We start from the raw sequence: 18983 nt of genomic DNA on the forward strand, positions 1-18983 counted from the left end.
CCCAGTCAATCCCCTCCCCCCACAGTAAGAATCACCTAGCTGGGAACATATTTAACCCCTTGATCGCCCCCTAGTGTTAACCCCTTCCCTGCTAGTCACATTTATACAGTAATCCGTGCATTTTTATAGCACTGTTCGCTGTATAAATGTAAATAGTCCCAAAAATGTGTCAAAAGTGTCCGCCGTAATATCGCAGCCGTGACAAAAGTAGCAGATATCCGCCATTACTAGTTAAAAAAAAAAAAAAAAACAATTCTATCCCCTATTTTGAAGGCGTTACGTTTTCGCAAACCAATCACTGTATGCTTATTGTGATTTTTTTTTACCAAAAATATGTAGAATACGTATAGGACTAAACTGATTTTTTTTTTTTTAAATGGGATATTTATTATAGCAAAAAGTAAAAAATAGTTTAAAATTGTCGCTTTATTTTTGTTTATAGCGCACAAAATAAAAACCGCAGAGGTGATAAAATACCACCACAAGAAAGCTCTATTTGTGGGGGAAAAAAAAACACGTAAATTTTGTTTGGGAGCCACATCGCACGACGGCGCAATTGTCATTCAAAGCGTGACAGTGCCGAAAGCTGAAATTTCGCCTGGGCAGGAAGGGGGTATATGTGCCCGGTAAGTAAGTGGTTAAAGGAAAATTCCATCTTTCCACATGCTTTACATAGTTTGTTTGGGCCAAGCTTGTTTTGGTCCTCACTAATCTGTGAGGCTGTTGAATGTGTGGTCTAAATTGTATGTAGCTAATGCTACATACAGTATAACGCGCTGTGCTGCGGGCACAAGGCGAGATTTCCTGTCTCATATCCAGAAGCATCTACCACAGTGGTGCTCAGCGCAAGAAATGTATTCCATCAATGAATACAAAGCTTCCTCCGATTGGCTAAATCAGAGAGGCGGGCTGATGTCACAACCTCTGACTCAGCCAGAGGAAGCTTTTCTTCATTGATAGAATACATACAGATTAAATCGACACATCTAGTGGCCTCACAGGTTAGTGAGGGACACGTAAAGTGTGTGGAAAGCGTTTACCTTTAATAATGCTTTTAAGTAATTTATTTATATAATTCTAGTAAAGTGTTTGTTTTTCCTTGAAGACGACATAGGTTTCATTCAAGTGATTTAAAAGAATAGCTTTGCAAGATTATGCCTTTAACAAAGAGACAATTATTAGGCAAAACTTACATTTAACATGGCAGTCTGGAGCTTACCTTGATTAGCTTGACGAAGACTGGTGGTAGCAACATAAACTATCTCTGCAGTTTTCTGGATATCCGGCACAAGCAAAGTCAGTCCTTCTGGCTCAGGATCAGAAGCATCCGATTTCACACCAGCTTTGACCTTATCTTTCTTCGATCTGTAAGATTTTAGGGAGGAATTTAAACAAAAATTTAGATCCTCTAACCAGGGCATAGCAATATTTTTCTAAGAACGTGTACATAATTATTAATCATAGGTCAATTTCAGGTTCACATTGGAAACGTAAATTGACACAATCAGGAATTTTAGCACTCGCAAAACACCTTTAAATATCATCCCAGGTACAAGTTATATTTTAAATCTCAGATTTAAAAGTGATCTAAATTCAAAAACAAAATGAAATATAATGCAGTTTACCAGCCCTTGGAAGTTGTGGCTGCATTAGTTTCCTTCCGTCAGACTTCTGCAAGTACATAAAAAAAAAAAATCCACCGATTTGCTCGAACTCCAGTGTCATAGTGACCTGCACACTGAAACTTAATGAGCAGCAGCTTTACCAGCCATCTACTGCGATCATCATCATGCCTCTCCCCTAAGACAAAGATATATGAGGGGGAGAGAGAGGTGTTTGCAATCCAAATCAGGATAGCAGCCAAAGGTGATCCTAGCAGCTCATTCAAAAAAAGCCTAAAGTAGTGTGCATAGACACATAGGATAACACTATCCTAGGAGCAGAATTTTTTTTTATAAAGCTATTAGGAGCTTAAAAAAAAAAATTGCTTGTGTGCATGGAGCCTTAAGAACCCTTTCACACTAGGGCATTTTGCAGGCGCTCTAGTGTTAAAAATAACGCCTGAAAAGCGCCCTAAAACAGCTGCTTCATTCACACTGCACCGGTGTGCTGGCAGGGCGTTAGAAAAAGTTCTGCCAGCAGCTTCTTTGGAGGGCATTAGGAGTGGTGAACTCACCTCTCCAGCCCATTGAAATCAATGGGCAACGCCGCCGTACTGTCAGCAAAACGCCGCTGTAGTGGGCAGTTTTAACCCTTTTCAGTCAGAAAACTCAGTTAAAAAAAGCAGGGTTTTGCCGCCGACGCTTGGGGCGGCTCGGTGTGAAAGGGCTCTAAATGTGTATTTGAACAAATTGCTCTGACACTGTAAAGAGTAGCAAGTTATACTGGTGGATCAAAAGCAGCAAAACAACTCTTTCAAGAAGTACCAGAAACACAAAGACTTCATGGCTCCGATAGGGGCACAAATTTCAAAGATGACGTTTGGCCTGCATATGAGATCAGTAAATGCAACCTTGCAAGTTAAAAAAAATAAACAGTTTTCCTATTTAACTTAATTACCATGCGTTTACCCATAATCAAATTTTAACTCCTTCCCCACAGCTATTCTGCTGATGGACTCTTTTTATAACGTTAACAGTGACAAGTTTAGTTTTCATTCCTGTTATTGTAACATTGCTCTGACATAGGTGGGATAAACAGAGGCAATCATGTGGAGAAAAGAGGATGCTGCAGATCAGAGGCTGACACTATGTCCTGGAGGACTGACCAGGATTTTTTAAAATTGTATGGATGCTTAATCCTGGTACAGACTGAGTTTGATGGGTTGAAGGAAAAAACCTGTCCGCTCTGGTCAGAGCTGCTGTAATAACTATGCAAAGTTAGTATAGCGATCTCCCCTGCTAAGCGTTTGTGTTTTGACAGGGGGACGCCCGCCAGAACACTCCGATCAGCTGCTGGTTTTCCAGCATGCTCATCTGACAGAAGCCAGCAAAATGGCTTGAATTTCGTTAGACCGGCTGCCATACACAGGAGTCGAATGTTTTTTGAACCAGCCGAGGTCTCCCAACATTCGGCCCGTGTGCAGCTCTGAAGCCACTCTGGAAAGAGAATGCTGCAATGATATTGTTTTTATTTAGCATTGTAAAGCTTGGCAAGGCAGATTACAGTGACCAGAAGAAAAGGGGGGGGTTCAGCTGGCCACTCTAGGTGCCATGAAAATGAAAAAAATGAAAAAAACTAACTCGATCCAGGTTAAAAATAGGATAAGTGCTCACATTCACATAAAAGCACACAACTCTAAAGAATTAAAAACAAATCTCTACAGGCACATTAATAAAAACAAATCACAAAATTTAAATATATAACAATTAAAGAACAAAACTGTACATTACTAATGCCATTCAATTTTTACATTTAAATTCAAAAATACATCTGAAAAAAATGAATTAAAAGTCTGCAATATCAAATGGCTGCTTTAAGAAATGCAGAGATATTAGATGTTTGGCTGCCTTGGAATCTCTGGAGTGAATTGAAAAGCCACAAATCAAATCCTCTAGATTTTTTTAAAGAAACTTATAAATTCAGTTGCAATATGATTAGATGGCAACCCAGAGGAATAAAAGCAAAGACAGGCATGTATACTGGTTGTTACAGCCACACTTGTGCTAATACCAATAAATTTTGTTTGCTTACTCCTTAGCCATCAGGTTTCTGTTTCTCACCATTCAGCACATTATCTATTTGGTGATGAATTGCTCTTTTGAGGCAGTTTTAGAAATTCAAGAAAACTACAGCTGTCAGAATGTCTTCAGCACAAGTAAGTTGTTTTGCTAAGCAAGATATCACTACAAACTGTGGTTATGTCAGCACAAGTCGCCTCTCTTGCTGATCGATAATACAGACTCAGGCACATTTAAATTGCTGTTTCTAGCCTATAGAAAATCAGCATGTCATGGAAATCTGCAATACATAAACACAATCTATAACCCAACATTTTGCCGTCCAATTTGGCAAGTAGAAGTCGGTATATAAAAAAAAAAATGCAACGTGGTTTATCCTAACTCAACAAGGGAACAATTTGTCCTGAGCGACTTTGTTTATAAATATAAAACCAATTATGATTTGGGATTATACTAAATGCAATAATTGGCCAACAGCATCTTCTCCTTACACAGCACTTTCTTTCACAAGTATGGGACACAATTTCATGGCAGCAAGCATTTTTTTTGTTTTGTTATTGCAGACCCTCTCTTTGTAAGATAGCTGGTACAGCGGAAAGTGCCTTACATCTGTCTCTTGAGATCAGAAGAGAATTATATTTTGCCTTGGGATTTGAAGTTAAACCCTACAAAATGTTTGCAAAAAAAAAAAAAGAACGATTTTGCCAGTACGGCTTTCCCTTGAGACACACTGCAAACATGAATCATGTTCAAATCTTTACAATGGGCTCTTTTAAGGATCTGTCTCTGCATTGCAACCATGCTCCAATTTAAAAACGTTCTAGGTTATGCCTACTGATCAAGCAAATCTGTTTCCACTGAGCACAAATACACTACACCACCAAGAAACAATAAGTTTTTCCCTGTATAAAACTACAACCCCAATTCCAAAAACGACACTACATAACATAATGCTACGATTTTCAAATCTCAAACCCCTATTTCTTTCTCGTACATCACGGGACACAGAGCGGCATATTCATTACTATGTGGGTTATATGGAGTACCTTCAGGTGATGGACACTGGCAATCTCAAACAGGAAGTGCCCCTCCCTATATAACCCCCTCCCATAGGAGGAGTACCTCAGTTTTTTCGCCAGTGTCTTAGGTGTTGGTCATGGTTTAGCTTACCTCCACATCCTTGGGATTAAGGTGGGCTAACCGGTTCTGTCCAAAGGCCTCAGTGGTCAGCAACCGGACCCCAAACCATTGGGGTGTAGCCCATAATGCTTTCTGTTCTGAGAGCTGGACCCTGGGCCCAGAACTTAGAAACCTTTGGGGGCCTAATGTTTCTGTTGCCAGGGTGCTATATGGGCCCAGGACAGTGGCTCCTTCATAGGAACCCAGGGCCTGAAGGTCTAGACGCCACCCACGGAGATGGGGGAAGATTGGACCTCTTGCTGTGCAAAAGTCCTGCGGCATGGAGCAGGTAAGTATTGGGGGAGCTTGCGGAACTTGGTTCTTAGCAGGTTCCCTACAGGGGGTGCACAGGGGGACAGGCCTGGGTATGCTCTGCATTGGCAAGGAATCACTATGTCTATGACAGAGACAGGATGATTCAATCTTTTTTCCCCAGTAATATGTGACCTCCCTGGTAAGTGTTGTTTAGCTGGGCTGCTGGCGCTAGGTGTGGGATCTCTGTAAGAGGGGAGTCTTTTTCCCATGCTAAAAGGAGGTCTGTGACCTACCTAAAGGGCTTACCTGCCTGGGTGCCTGCGCTGCTCCGTCCTCCTCCATGTGTGATGGCCCCCGCCGACAGGCGCGCGCGTGCCCGAGATATAAACGATTTTCGCGCCGTTTCCGTGGTGGGGGCGCGTCCTGGTGGGCGGCGAATCACAAATATAGGAAGGGGAGGTCCTTCCATTAGCTGCCAAGAGCTCAGTGTCATCCTGAGCTAGAGGAGAGGAGGACACAGAGCGGAGCACGCCGAGGACACCCGGTGGCGAAAGGAAGAATTGCAGTTTTTTTCTAAGGACTGTCAAACCTACAGATAGGTTTTCTTTTCCTTTTTTCAGCAGATGGCTATTGGCAATACTTAGTGGGAGACAGAGTGGTTTCTTTTCCTCTTCAAAAAAAAAAAAAAGAAAAAGAAGAAGGGAAAGAACTGCTGATCTCCCTTCTCAGTTTGGGCGTTAGTCTCTATCGCTCCCAAACCGACAGATCCCCTTAGCTACGTCTGTGGCTGGGTGATAGCAGGTGTACCTCGGTATTGTACCATGCCTTCTGGGTCAGAGGGTACAAGGGGTGGGGATTCCCCCGCAAAATCCGAGGGCTCAGACACGGCTATGCCGCTGCTCTCCCCACAGGACATATCAGGGCACGCCTTGATGGGACCTGGGGGATCTGGTGCTGGGGCTGATCCAGGTCAGTCCAACCCCGGCTTTGTCACTGAGAGAGTTCTTGCTGTTTCTTTAGGTGAACTAGAGAAAAGAATGGCAAAAAGGATAGCTAAAGCTATATAGGGTAGAAAGCGGACTAGGTCTCCGTCACCCGAGCAAGAACCCTCAGACACAGAAATCCTTTCCCTAGGGGAATTGGATAGACTTGACGCTTTGGACCAGGGTGGTTCAGAGATCGAGGATCTGGATACTGAGGGGTCTGGTTCAGCCTCCCAAGGGGAAGGTTTGTGGGTTCAGGCCTTAACGGACATGGTCCATGAGGCATTTAAGTTACCCATACCAGAACCTCAAGTATCGGCGGTTTCAGCGTTAGGCTCTTTAAGAACGCCTCAAAGCAACGCAGTTTTCCCGATCCATCCTCTACTCGAGGAGGTCATGTTTCAGGATTGGATTAAGCCAGATAGAGTCTTTTTACCACCTAAAAAATTCTCTGTTTTATATCCTATGGAGGAGAAATTCTCCAAAAGATGGGCGCCCCCGGCGGTGGACGCAGCCATCTCCTATGTGAACAAATCTTTAACTTGTCCGGTGGAAAACGTACAGGTGTTTAAGGATCCGGTTGATAAACGCTTGGAAACATTACTGAAAGCCTCCTTTACTTCAGCAGGGGCGATAGTTCAGCCCGCTGTGGCTGCTATTGGAATTACCCAAGCATTATCAGATAAGACTAAGCAAATGCTTAAACTTATCCCTGCCCAGCAGGCAGAGGAATTTTCGGATATACCGAGGGCTATACGCTTTACGGTGGATGCTATCAAGGACTCCATCCAGCAGGCATCACGTTTATCCTTATTTCTAATCCATATGAGAAGGCTCTTATGGTTGAAGAGTTGGGAGGCTGAGCCCCCATGCAAAAAGCTCCTGGTAGGGTTTCCCTTCCATGGAGGACGACTCTTCGGAGAAGATCTGGATAGATATATTCAGACTATATCAAGCGGCAAAAGCACTCTCTTGCCAGTCAAGAAGAAAGCCCGAGGGCCCGCGTTTAAGCGCCAGCCCTCCCCGGGACAGGGGCCCTCTAATACCAGACAGTATCGACGGCCTCCTGCAAGATCAGGCTTTAACAATAAGCCACAAGGCCAAGCCACTGGGGGCAAGAAGCAGTGGTACCGCAAGCCTGCGAAGCCAGCCCCCAAGTCGGCCTTATGAAGGGGCGCCCCACCCACGATGGTGGGGGGAAGGCTACGTCTCTTTGCAGAAGTTTGGGAGGCCAGCATTCCCGACTGCTGGGTACGGTCTTCCGTGGCCACGGGCTACAAACTAGAATTTTCAGAATTCCCTCCTCCTCATTACCAGGAGTCAAGAGTACCAGGCGACCCGGTGAAGGGAGCCGCGTTGATGGCGGCATTGAATCATCTGCTGTGCCAGAAGGTGATAGTAGAAGTACCAGTCCAGGAACAGGGCTTGGGGTTCTACTCCAACCTGTTTATCATCCCAAAGCCCAACGGCGATGTCAGGCCAATCTTGAACTTAAAGGGAGTAAATGCGTACCTAAAGGTCCGCTCATTCCGGATGGAAACTATTCGGTCAGCTGTCGCCGTGCTCCAGAAGGACGACTTCATGGCGTCCATAGACATAAAGGATGCTTACCTTCATGTGCCAATTTTTCAGCCACATCAGGTATTTCTACGCTTCTCGGTGGCTCAGCGTCATTTCCAATTTGTGGCGCTCCCCTTCGGGTTGGCTACAGCCCCCCGGGTATTCACGAAGGTCCTAGCCCCAATCCTAGCCAATCTAAGGACCCAAGGGGTCACGGTCCTGGCTTACCTGGACGACCTCTTGGTCGTAGACCACTCGTTTCCTGGCCTGGAACGAGCAGTCGCCCTCACGGTTCGGTACCTCGAGAGGTTCGGCTGGGTCCTAAATCGAGACAAATCAGCATTTCGGCCCACAAGGCAGCTGGAATATCTCGGCATGAGATTGGATACAGAACAACAGAAGGTGTTCCTACCTCTATTAAAGGTCAAGGCCATCAAAGAGCTAATACAAATAGTTCTGAGCAAGAGAAAGCCAACTGTTCGCCTATGTATGCGGCTACTAGGCAAGATGGTGGCCACCTTCGAGGCGGTACCGTATGCTCAGAGCCACACTCGCATCCTGCAGGCAGCCATCCTGTCAGCATGGAGCAAGAGGCCTCAGGCCTTGGAGATTCCTTTGCCACTCTCACCAAGAGTCCGGCAAAGTCTATCTTGGTGGTTAAACCCTCAGAATCTCCTGAAGGGAAAGACGTTCAGTCCTGTGACCTGGAAGATAGTAACCACAGACGCCAGCCTGATCGGCTGGGGAGCAATTTTGGATGGTTGCACTCGCCAGGGCACTTGGGCAGCGGCAGAGAAGCAGTTGCCCATCAATATCTTGGAGCTCAGAGCTGCCCGACTAGCCCTCAGGGCTTGGATGTCCAAACTGCAGGGGTTCCCGGTGAGAATACAATCGGACAATGCCACGGCGGTGGCATACATAAATCACCAAGGAGGAACCAAGAGTCAAGCCGCTCAGAAAGAAGTGAGCTTGATTTTCTTGTGGGCAGAAGCCCATGTGCCCTGCATATCGGCTATATTCATTCCCGGAGTGGACAACCTACAGGCGGACTTCTTAAGTCGCCAGACTCTATTGCCGGGGGAGTGGTCTCTGCATCCACAGGTCTTTCAGACACTCTGCCAGAAGTGGGGAGTGCCGGACGTGGATATCATGGCATCGAGACTAAACAAGAAGCTAGACAGGTTCATGTCCCGCACAAGGGATCCCAGAGCCTGCGGAACTGATGCGTTAGTTTGCTTTTGGCATCAGTTCAAACTTCTTTATGCGTTTCCCCCGCTCCAGTTACTACCCTGCCTGCTGCGCAGGATCAGGGTGGAGCACATACCAGTCATCCTGGTAGCTCCAGCATGGCCCAGAAGGGCATGGTACTCACTAATCTTAAGGATGGTAGTGGGAGACCCTTGGACTCTTCCTCTACGGCCAGACCTGCTATCGCAAGGTCCGATCCTCCACCCTGCCTTACGGCATCTAAATTTGACGGCCTGGAAGCTGAATCCCTGATTCTCAGGGGTAGAGGTCTGTCTCAGAAAGTAATCTCTACCCTAATCAGAGCCAGGAAACCGGTCTCTAGGGTGATTTATTACAGGGTCTGGAAGGCCTATGTAGGCTGGTGTGAGTCCAAGCGATGGCTTTCTCGCAAATTTACCATCGATAGAGTATTAAGTTTTCTCCAGCTAGGAGTGGATAAAGGACTGGCATTAAGCACAATCAAAGGACAGATTTCAGCTTTGTCAGTGTGGTTTCAGCGGCCGCTGGCCACCCACTCGCTAGTTAAGACCTTCCTTCAAGGGGTCTTACGTATTAATCCTCCAGTTAAATCCCCGCTTTGTCCGTGGGATTTAAATCTTGTTCTGTCAAGTTTACAGAAACAACCTTTTGAGCCGTTGGCTGAAATTCCTTTGGTTTTACTAACAAGGAAGTTAGTATTTTTGGTCGCCATAGTTTCCGCCAGAAGAGTATCGGAACTGGCAGCCTTATCCTGTAAGGAACCATATCTTATTTTACATAAGGACAAGGTCGTTCTCCGCCCTCATCCTTCCTTCCTACCAAAGGTTATATCCAGTTTTCATCTAAACCAGGATTTGGTATTACCATCCTTCTTCCCTAAACCTACTTCCAGAAAGGAAGGGTTGCTGCATACCTTGGATATTGTCAGGGCCATTAAGGCCTATCTTAAAGCTACAGAGAAGATCCGGAAAACAGATGTGTTGTTCATTTTACCGGATGGGCCCAAGAAGGGGCAGGCAGCTGCAAAATCCACCATCTCGAGATGGATTAAACAGTTAATCTCTCAGGCCTACGGCTTGAAAGGGTTGCCTCCTCCGTTATCATTAAAGGCTCATTCTACTAGGGCCATGGGCGCCTCCTGGGCAGCACACCACCAGATCTCTATGGCTCAAGTTTGCAAGGCGGCAACCTGGTCTTCTGTCCACACGTTTACAAAATTCTACCATTATTTTTTCTCAACTAAGTTGGATTCAATATGATTTAAGTATATCTCTAAATTAAATCCTTTTGTCTTGGGAAGATGTTCTCCCTCCCCTCATTGTAAGCATTGCTTTGGGACATCCCACATAGTAATGAATATGCCGCTCTGTGTCCCGTGATGTACGAGAAAGAAAAAGGGATTTTTAATACAGCTTACCTGTAAAATCCTTTTCTTGGAGTACATCACGGGACACAGAGCTCCCACCCCTCTTATGGGGACCATTTTGGGAGGCATAGTGCTTGCTACAAAACTGAGGTACTCCTATGGGAGGGGGTTATATAGGGAGGGGCACTTCCTGTTTGAGATTGCCAGTGTCCACCTGAAGGTACTCCATATAACCCACATAGTAATGAATATGCCGCTCTGTGTCCCGTGATGTACTCCAAGAAAAGGATTTTACAGGTAAGCTGTATTAAAAATCCCTTTTTTATTCACAACAGAAAACATATCATATGCAGTTGGGGTAGTAGTTGACTATGGGGGTATGTGTTCTATGAATTGTTAAAATGTTTTTCCAATTATTAATGTATTATTCTATTAGACCCCAGATCTCTCCTCTGGCCTCCAAGGCAGCCGATCAGACACAAATAGGCCCGATTGGCTGCTTCACTGGCCAGTAACTTCCGGTTTTGGTTCTTCGTTTACCTGGAAGTGACAAAATCCTTGTTGCATCCCGTTTGACGTGACACAGTGGGAGGAACAGTTACATCCTTATTGAGCTCCCTGATCACTCAGGAGAGCCCAGAAAGGTGGCGGTGGTGGGAAGGACCCCCTTCCACCGCCTGCAAAAGCAATCCAGGGACTTCATAGCCACCAAGATTATTTTTACATTGAAGGGAAATCGCCAGCTGAAAAAATACCTTATCATTTGCATCACTTTTACTATCCAGCGATGTACGCGTGTTGCTGGGCGGGAAGTGGTTAACCACTTGCCGGACGCCTATTTACATCAACAGAATGGCACGGGCAGGCAGATTGGTGTAGAGGTACGTCCATTTAAATCTGGCGTGCGCCCGTCGCGTGCCTCTTGAGTGCGGCTGCGGATCCCAGGAACTTGATGTTCCCAGGAGTCTGGCAATTGCGGTCGGCAAGAGCAGATGTGGAATGCTTTTGTAAACAAGACATTCCCCTATTCTGCCTAGTGACACTGTCACTGATGACCATTCCTGTGATCGGGAACGGTCATCAGTGATGTGTCACCTGTAGCCACGCCCCCTAACAGTAAGAATCACTTCTTAGGGAACACTTAACCCCTGAAGCGCCACCTAGTGGTTAACCCCTTCGCTGCCAGTGTAATTTTTACAGTAATTAGTGCATTTTTATAGCACTGATCGCTGTAAAAATTACAATGGTCCCAAAACTGTCAAAAGTGTCCGATGTGTCTGCCATAATGTCGCAGTCACGATAATCGCTGATCGCCGCCATAACTAGTAAAAAAATTATTATTAATAAAAATGCCATCGAACAGTCCCCTATATTGTAGAAGCTATAATTTTTGCGCAAAGCAATTAATAAACGCTTATTGTGATTTTTTTACCACAAATATGTAGAAGAATACGTATCGGCCTAAACCGTGGAACATTTTTTAATATATTTTTTGAGGATATTTATTATAGCAAAAAGTAAAATAAATTTTTTTCAAAATGTACGCTTTTTTTGTTTATAGCGCAAAAAATAAAAATTGCAGAGGTGATCAAATACCACCAAAAGAAAGCTCTATTTGTGGGGGGAAAAAAAAGGACGTCAATTTTGTTTGGGAGCCACGTTGTACGGCTGCGCAATTGGCATTTAAAGTGACGCAGCGCCGAATCGCGCTGCGTCACTTTAAATGACACTTTAAATGGTCCGGTCTTTAACCACCAAAATGGTCCAGAGCTTAAGCGGTTAAAAGGCATGTTACTTACAAGAGACTACTGCAGGGTACCACTGTCTTGGGTGTAATGTAAGCAGACCTTCTAGCTACATATAAGTTTATATGAGGAGGGGCGGGTGATCTTGACCAGCACAGGGACTAATTAGACACTACCAGAAGAGGAGCGGATTATGAAAAAGGAGAGAGGGGGCTGTACATGGAAAAAGACCATCAAATTTTCTAGCATGTTCAAAAGCACAAGTGAACAAAGAATTATTCATGAAAAGGAAAAAACACTGCAAGTAATACTCTGTGCTTTTACTTGCATTTTTTTTTAAAGCGGTAGCAAACCGCAGCCTTAACCACCCCCGGAATATTTTACCCCCTCCTTGACCAGAGCACTTTTTACAATTTGGCACTGTGTGCAATTTGGCACTTTAACCGACAATTGCACGGCCATGCAATACTGTAACCAAACAAAATTTGCATCCCACAAATAGAGCTTTCTTTTGGTGGTATTTGATCACCTCTGCGTTTTTTTGCGCTATAAAACAAAAAAAGAGACAATTATGGAGAAAAAAACAAAACTATATTTTTTACTTTTTCCTAAAATAAACATCCCCAAAAATGTTTATATAAAAAAAAAATCTTCATCAGTTCATCAGTATTCTACATATTTTTGGTAAAAAAATAATTATACCATCTACAAACTATGGGAAAGATTTATGGCATTTTTATTCCTAGTAACGGCGGTGATCGTATTTTTTTGTGATATTGCAGCGGACAGATCGGACGCTTGACACATTTTTGGGACCATTGACATTTATAGAGCGATCATTGCTATAAGTATGCACCGATTACTGTATAAATGTCACTGGCAAGGAAGCGGTTAACACTAAGGGCGATCAAAGGGTTAACTGTGTTCCCTCACTATGTTCTAACTGTGGGGGGGGGGGGGGGGTGGGACTAACTAGGAGAGATGACAGTTTGCTGTTTCCATTTTGCAGAAACACACGATCTGTCTCCTCTACTCCAACATCAAAGATTTGTGTGTTTACACACACTGGAGCTCGTGCACACAATGTCTCGTGGCCATCGCACAAGCCTCCGGCGTCGCTCGTGTGCCCTCTGGTGGCTCTCCTGAGCAAAGCTGTATTATGTATGGGATTTTCGCCCAGGAGAGCCATTCTGCCACAATATATCTGCGTGAGTTGAGGACCATAGACGCAATGGTTGGCCAATGCAGCAGATGAAGCACACCATGCTCATTTCCCTTTGACATCGGAAGATTTCCATCAGCACAGAACTGGTGGAAACGGTCCGGCGAAGTCTGACCAGAAGTGGTCTTCATGGAAGATTGCAGCCAAAAAACATACATCCGATGTGGAAACAAGGCTAAGTGACTCAACTATGCATGAAAACAAACTGGGGTGCAGAAAAATGTCAGCAGGTTCTTTGCACTGATGAGCCAAACCTTGAAGGGCTGGAGAGCAATACAAAAATGAATGTCTGCAAGTAACAGTGAAGCATGGTGGAGATCACTTGTAAATTTGGGGGTCTGCATTTCTGAAATTAGGGTTGGAGATTTAATCAGGATCAATGATGTCCTCAATGCTAAGAAATACAGGCAGATACAGTGGAACCTTGGATTACGCGCATAATCCGTTCCAGGAGAATGCTTGTATTCCAAAGCACTCGCATATCAAAGTGAGTTTCCCCATAGAAGTCAATGGAAACAAAAATTATTTGTTCCACATTGACTTCTATGGCATGCAATACCACATGTGGCCAGAGGTGGGGGGGGGCATAGGAGAGACTCGGAAATACTCGGAGACAGTTCAGCTGCATTCGGAAACAAAGTATTTCCGAATGGCTCCGGCGTCCCCAGACCTCAGGCTTGAATCGTGCTTGTATTGCAAACCGAGCCAGGATTTTTTTTTAAATAATTGCTCGTAATGTGAAAGGCTCGTTAACCGCGTTACTCGCAATCCAAGGTTCCACTGTACTTATCCATCATGCCATACCATCAGGGAGGCATGTGATTGGCCCCAAATTTATTCTGCAGCAGGACAGCGACCCCAAACATACAGCTAATGTCACTGCTGAGAACCATCTTCAGCATAAAGAAGAGAATAGAAGTTGTAACTTGGCCCCCCCACACAGACATCTGATCTCATTGATTCGGTCTGGGATTACATAGAGAGACAGAAGGATTTGAGACAGCCTACATTACATCCACAGATCTGTGGTTAGTATCGCCAATGTGTTTCAACAACCTACCTGCCGAGTTCCTTCAAAACCTAGTGTATGTAGAAGAATTGATGCTGAAGGCAAAAGGTGGTCACACCAAATATTGATTTGATTTTGTTCATTTACTTTCCATTTTGTTAATTGATAGACTATTAACATTTCCATTTCTAAAAGCATTCTTAATTTACAACCAATAACACACCTGCCCAAAATGTTAGCATTGAAATTTCTAAATACCGTACCTTTTTTTCTATTCATGCAAAAGGAAGAAATACAAAAAGAGCACAAGTACATAAGACATCAGGAATATGAAATGTTGGGTTAACATATACTTTAATGCTGCCAGCATTTCTCCCACTGCTGTATCTGCGCTACAACCACCTACAGCTTTTCATGCACTGTCTGCAGAAACTTCTGTAGCAGGGTTCTTTCCACTGTACACAATGCATCATTTCACTTTCTGCGCCTGTGTACATTGAACTTTAACAATTATCTTTCAACACAATATCATCTCCACTACCTACAATCTGGTCCCTGTGCTTTGTACAAAACCTCAAAACTATGATTCCTCAGCTGCTGTCTTGTCACCAGTTTTGTGTTCTAGTCATTTTGCACCCCTTATTTTTCACTGTGCTATTCCCCTGGTCTTCACAAGGGGCCAGTGGAGAAATGCAAACTTCCAAATATAAACGGCCACACAATTTCAAAAGCATGTAGAAGTCCTGCATATGCTAAACTCTGTCTCTCTGACTATAACCACTATAACATTCCGATGGCCACCCTTTATTAGAACGGTTATGTGCAGCTGTCCCACAAATTTAAACACCAGGATAAAAGTAAATGACAGTTCGTACGTGACCCTTTGCCCCAGCCCACGCACTTCATCTTCTTCCCCAATTTTCCATGGTCACCTGTTACTCCTCTATCCCTACTGGTCCACAACCTGCTGCCGTTTTGCCTTCTGAGATGGCACACTTGACCAAACAATGTGTCTAGTTAAAATGCTGCCTGATTGGGAAATCATACATATCAATGTGTTTTAATCACCAAGACCAAAAATTATACAGCTTGAACCAACCTGTTAACCACTTCCCGACCGCCGCATGTAGATATACGTCGGCAGAATGGCACGGACAGGCACATCAACGTACCTGTACGTGCCTGCCTAGACGTGGGTCCGATCGGGACCCCCCCCCCCCCTAGACGCGGCGGTCGGGTTCCCTCGGGGAGCGATCCGGGACGACGGCGCGGCTATTCGTTTATAGCCGCCCCGTCACGATCACTCCCCAGAGCTGAAGAACGGGGAGAGCCGTATGTAAACATGGCTTCCCCGTGCTTCACTGTGGCGGCTGCATCGATCGAGTGATCCCTTTTATAGGGAGACTCATTCGATGACGTCAGTCCTACAGCCACACCCCCCTACAGTTGTAAACACACACTAGGTGAACCCTAACTCCTACAGCCCCCCCTGTGGTTAACTCACAAACTGCAACTGTCATTTTCACAATAAACAATGCAATTTAAATGCATTTTTTGCTGTGAAAATGACAATGGTCCCAAAAATGTGTCAAAATTGTCCGAAGTGTCTGCCATAATGTCGCAGTCACGAAAAAAATCGCTGATCGCCGCCAATAGTAGTAAAAAAAAAAAAATTTATAAAAATGCAATAAAACTATCCCCTATTTTGTAAACGCTATAAATTTTGCGCAAACCAATCGATAAACGCTTATTGCGTTTTTTTTTACCAAAAATAGGTAGAAGAATACGTATCGGCCTAAACGGAGGAAAAAAAATAAATTTATATATGTTTTTGGGGGATATTTATTATAGCAAAAAGTAAAAAATATTGCATTTTTTTCAAAATTGTCGGTCTATTTTTGTTTATAGCGCAAAAAATAAAAACCGCAGAGGTGATCAAATACCACCAAAAGAAAGCTCTATTTGTGGGGAAATAAGGACGCCAATTTTTTTTGGGAGCCACGTTGTCTGTTAAAGCGACGCAGTGCCGAATCGCAAAACCTGGCCTGGGCATTTAGCAACAAAATGGTCCGGGGCTTAAGTGGTTAATTGGTTCTTGGAGAGACATACCTAAAAAATACAAACTAAAGTCTCAGGTCCTGTTTAAATTTACAATGAGTGGAGCAGTCCTCGGTACTAGAATTATCAACAGTCGAAAAAAAAAAAAAAAAAAAAAATGACCGGTAAAGCCCTAATCTGGAATACAACTAAACATTCTATCCAAAATGCATTAATATTTCTTGAAAAGGAGAAGGAAAGTGGTTTGTAATACCAATATAACTTATCACACACATCCAAAAATGAAAATGTAAAACTTGGGCAAGACACATTGAAAGAATAAAATAAACCTTACTCATGTAGCATACCAGTTCTTAGATCTGGTAGCTACATTTGTTTTATGCTTATTTTTTTCACTTGGTCATCCAGCCATTAACACACCATCGCCAGTTTGGGGAGAGAATAATCTTACACTGGCAGATTTCGTTGAACTTGACTAACAAATTGAAGTTGAACTCCTGCTAACACTTTATAAGCTGTTACAGCAAACTTTGTTTTCCTTTTTAGGTTTTACATAATTTATTAAAGCTGTTCATCGTAAGCATCAGTCAGTGTTAAATGGTTTGTCTCAGCCCTTTAACTTCTACTTTGAATGGTCCGCTTGGTCTCCAAGTTAAAGCAGGGGTTCACCCTAAAAAAAAAAATTTGTCTACCATGCCATCCAGCATACTAGCGTCAGCTACAGTATGCCATTATTTATTTTTTTGCGCTGTACTCACAGTTTAATCCATTAGTTTCGTTTCAGACTCCCACGGGGAGTAGGCGTTCCTATGAAGAGGGGAACATGATTGACGGCCGGCGAAAAAAGCTGAAATAGGACTAGGATCTATACGGCGCCTGCGCAGTCAGCTCCTAGTCTGTGCGCAGGCGCCGTATAGCGCCGTGAAAAGCCGAGTCCTACTCCGGCTATTTTCGGAAAGCGTGACGCGCCATAGCCGGCCGTCAATCATGTTCCCCTCTTCATAGGAACGCCTTTCCCCCCCGGGAGTCTGAAACGAAAGTAATGGATTAAACGGAGTACAGCGCAAAAAAATAAAAATAAAGGCATACTGTAGCTGACGCTAGTATGCTGGATGGCATGGTAGAAAGTTGTTTTTTTTAGGGTGAACCTCCGCTTTAAGTTGAAAAATAAACTTACTAACTGGATCACCAGATGAAAACAAAAAGGAAAAAAAAGCCTTAAAAACAAAAAAAAATAAAAACACATGCAGCCACCACATCTGAGAATTAGTGAGCTGTAATTTAAAACATTGTTTTTGGGTTTAATACCACTTTAACGGCTGTAACCCGAATAGTCATCCAACAGAATGGCTCACAGACAAATGGCTCTGCACCTTGTGATTGCTTTAATCACTAAATTACAGTAATCACAAATGTAAAAAGTTCTATCATTAAAACATGCAATCTCTTTTCGTTTCCTTTCTCAATGGAGAAAAGAGAATATTTATTAGTTCCAAGGCATAAGCAACAGCACATACAGGGTTAAGGGAGATTTCTTGTGGGTTCAGTTTTTAACTCTTTCACCGCCCCTCTACATGAGATCTCTGTCCCTGTCTCTAGTGAACTGTAAAGCAGGGAAATGCAATTAGCGGACCTCCAGCTGTTGCAGAACTACAAGTCACATGAGGCATAGCAAGACTGACTGCCACAAGCATGACACCCAGAGGCAAATGCATGATGGGACTCGTAGTTTTGCAACAGCTGGAGGTCCGCTAATTGCATATCCCTGCTGTAAAGCATCTCCTCTGCTCACTCATTCTGCACATGTGAACAGTAAAGCAAAATTAAACCCTTACTACTTAAAGCACTTTTGGCAACCAATTTAACCACCTAGGGCTTGTTCACATGACGTAGCCCTCAGGTAATCCTAAAATGTTTAAACTTTTTAAAGTTAAAAACTAAAGAAAAAATGTGGTCATTAAATACAGTAAAATAAAGCTGTTCAAAAAAAATTATATAAAATTCATTGGATTGTGTTAGAATGGTCAGTCATCACAGCACTGAAACATGGCCTGGGAAAGGAGGGGTATATACAGGCTCAACAGCTTGCAAGAATACAAATCATGATAAAATAGTAAAGCCAAAAGTCTGAAAATAATCAAATTATAGAAAACAAAAAAACCCCACAAGGGCTCAGACTGGTGATCAGACCCATGCTCCAATCTGAGCTGCTTTCTGCTGCGTCTGAATCCCCACAGGAGTTGCATGCAGGCAGCCCATAGAAGTGGGTTCAGACACGTGCGGAAAGGGGCAGGAACACTGATCCAAATGCAGACACTGTGGGGTTGATTTACTAAAACTGGAAAGCGCAAAATCTGGTGCAGCTCTGCATAGAAACCACTCAACTTCCAGTCTTCTTTATCGTCAAAGCTTAATTGAACAAGCTGAAGTTAGAAGCTGGTTGGCTACCATGCAGAGCTGCCCAGGTTTTGCACCCTTAGTTTTAGTAAATCAACTCCCATGTGTTTGAACCTGTGCTCCTGCATGCACGTCAAAGATAGTGGATCATATTGGAGGAGGGGTCTGATCACTCACCTGAATGAGCCCTAAAAGCTGTAGCCACCTTTTTACAATGCACAGTATATGCCTGTAGGGCCAGGTGCAGATCATTCACAAAGTAACCCAGGCAAGAGTCTAGGGTTCAAAGGATGACAAAAGGG

General features: G+C 43.9%; 1 protein-coding gene across 1 annotated transcript in view; it reads right to left on the reverse strand.

Annotated features, from left to right (window-relative positions):
* Positions 1-18983, reverse strand: part of BIRC6 (baculoviral IAP repeat containing 6) — a 347923-nt gene that overhangs the window by 25354 nt on the left and 303586 nt on the right. Inside the window, exon 67 of the mRNA XM_040347806.1 lies at positions 1220-1365. Coding sequence (XP_040203740.1) covers positions 1220-1365 — 146 coding nt within the window. The remainder of the gene's footprint in view (positions 1-1219; positions 1366-18983) is intronic.

This window comes from Rana temporaria, chromosome 4, assembly GCF_905171775.1.
Source record: "Rana temporaria chromosome 4, aRanTem1.1, whole genome shotgun sequence".
NCBI classification, from domain to species: Eukaryota; Metazoa; Chordata; class Amphibia; order Anura; family Ranidae; genus Rana; species Rana temporaria.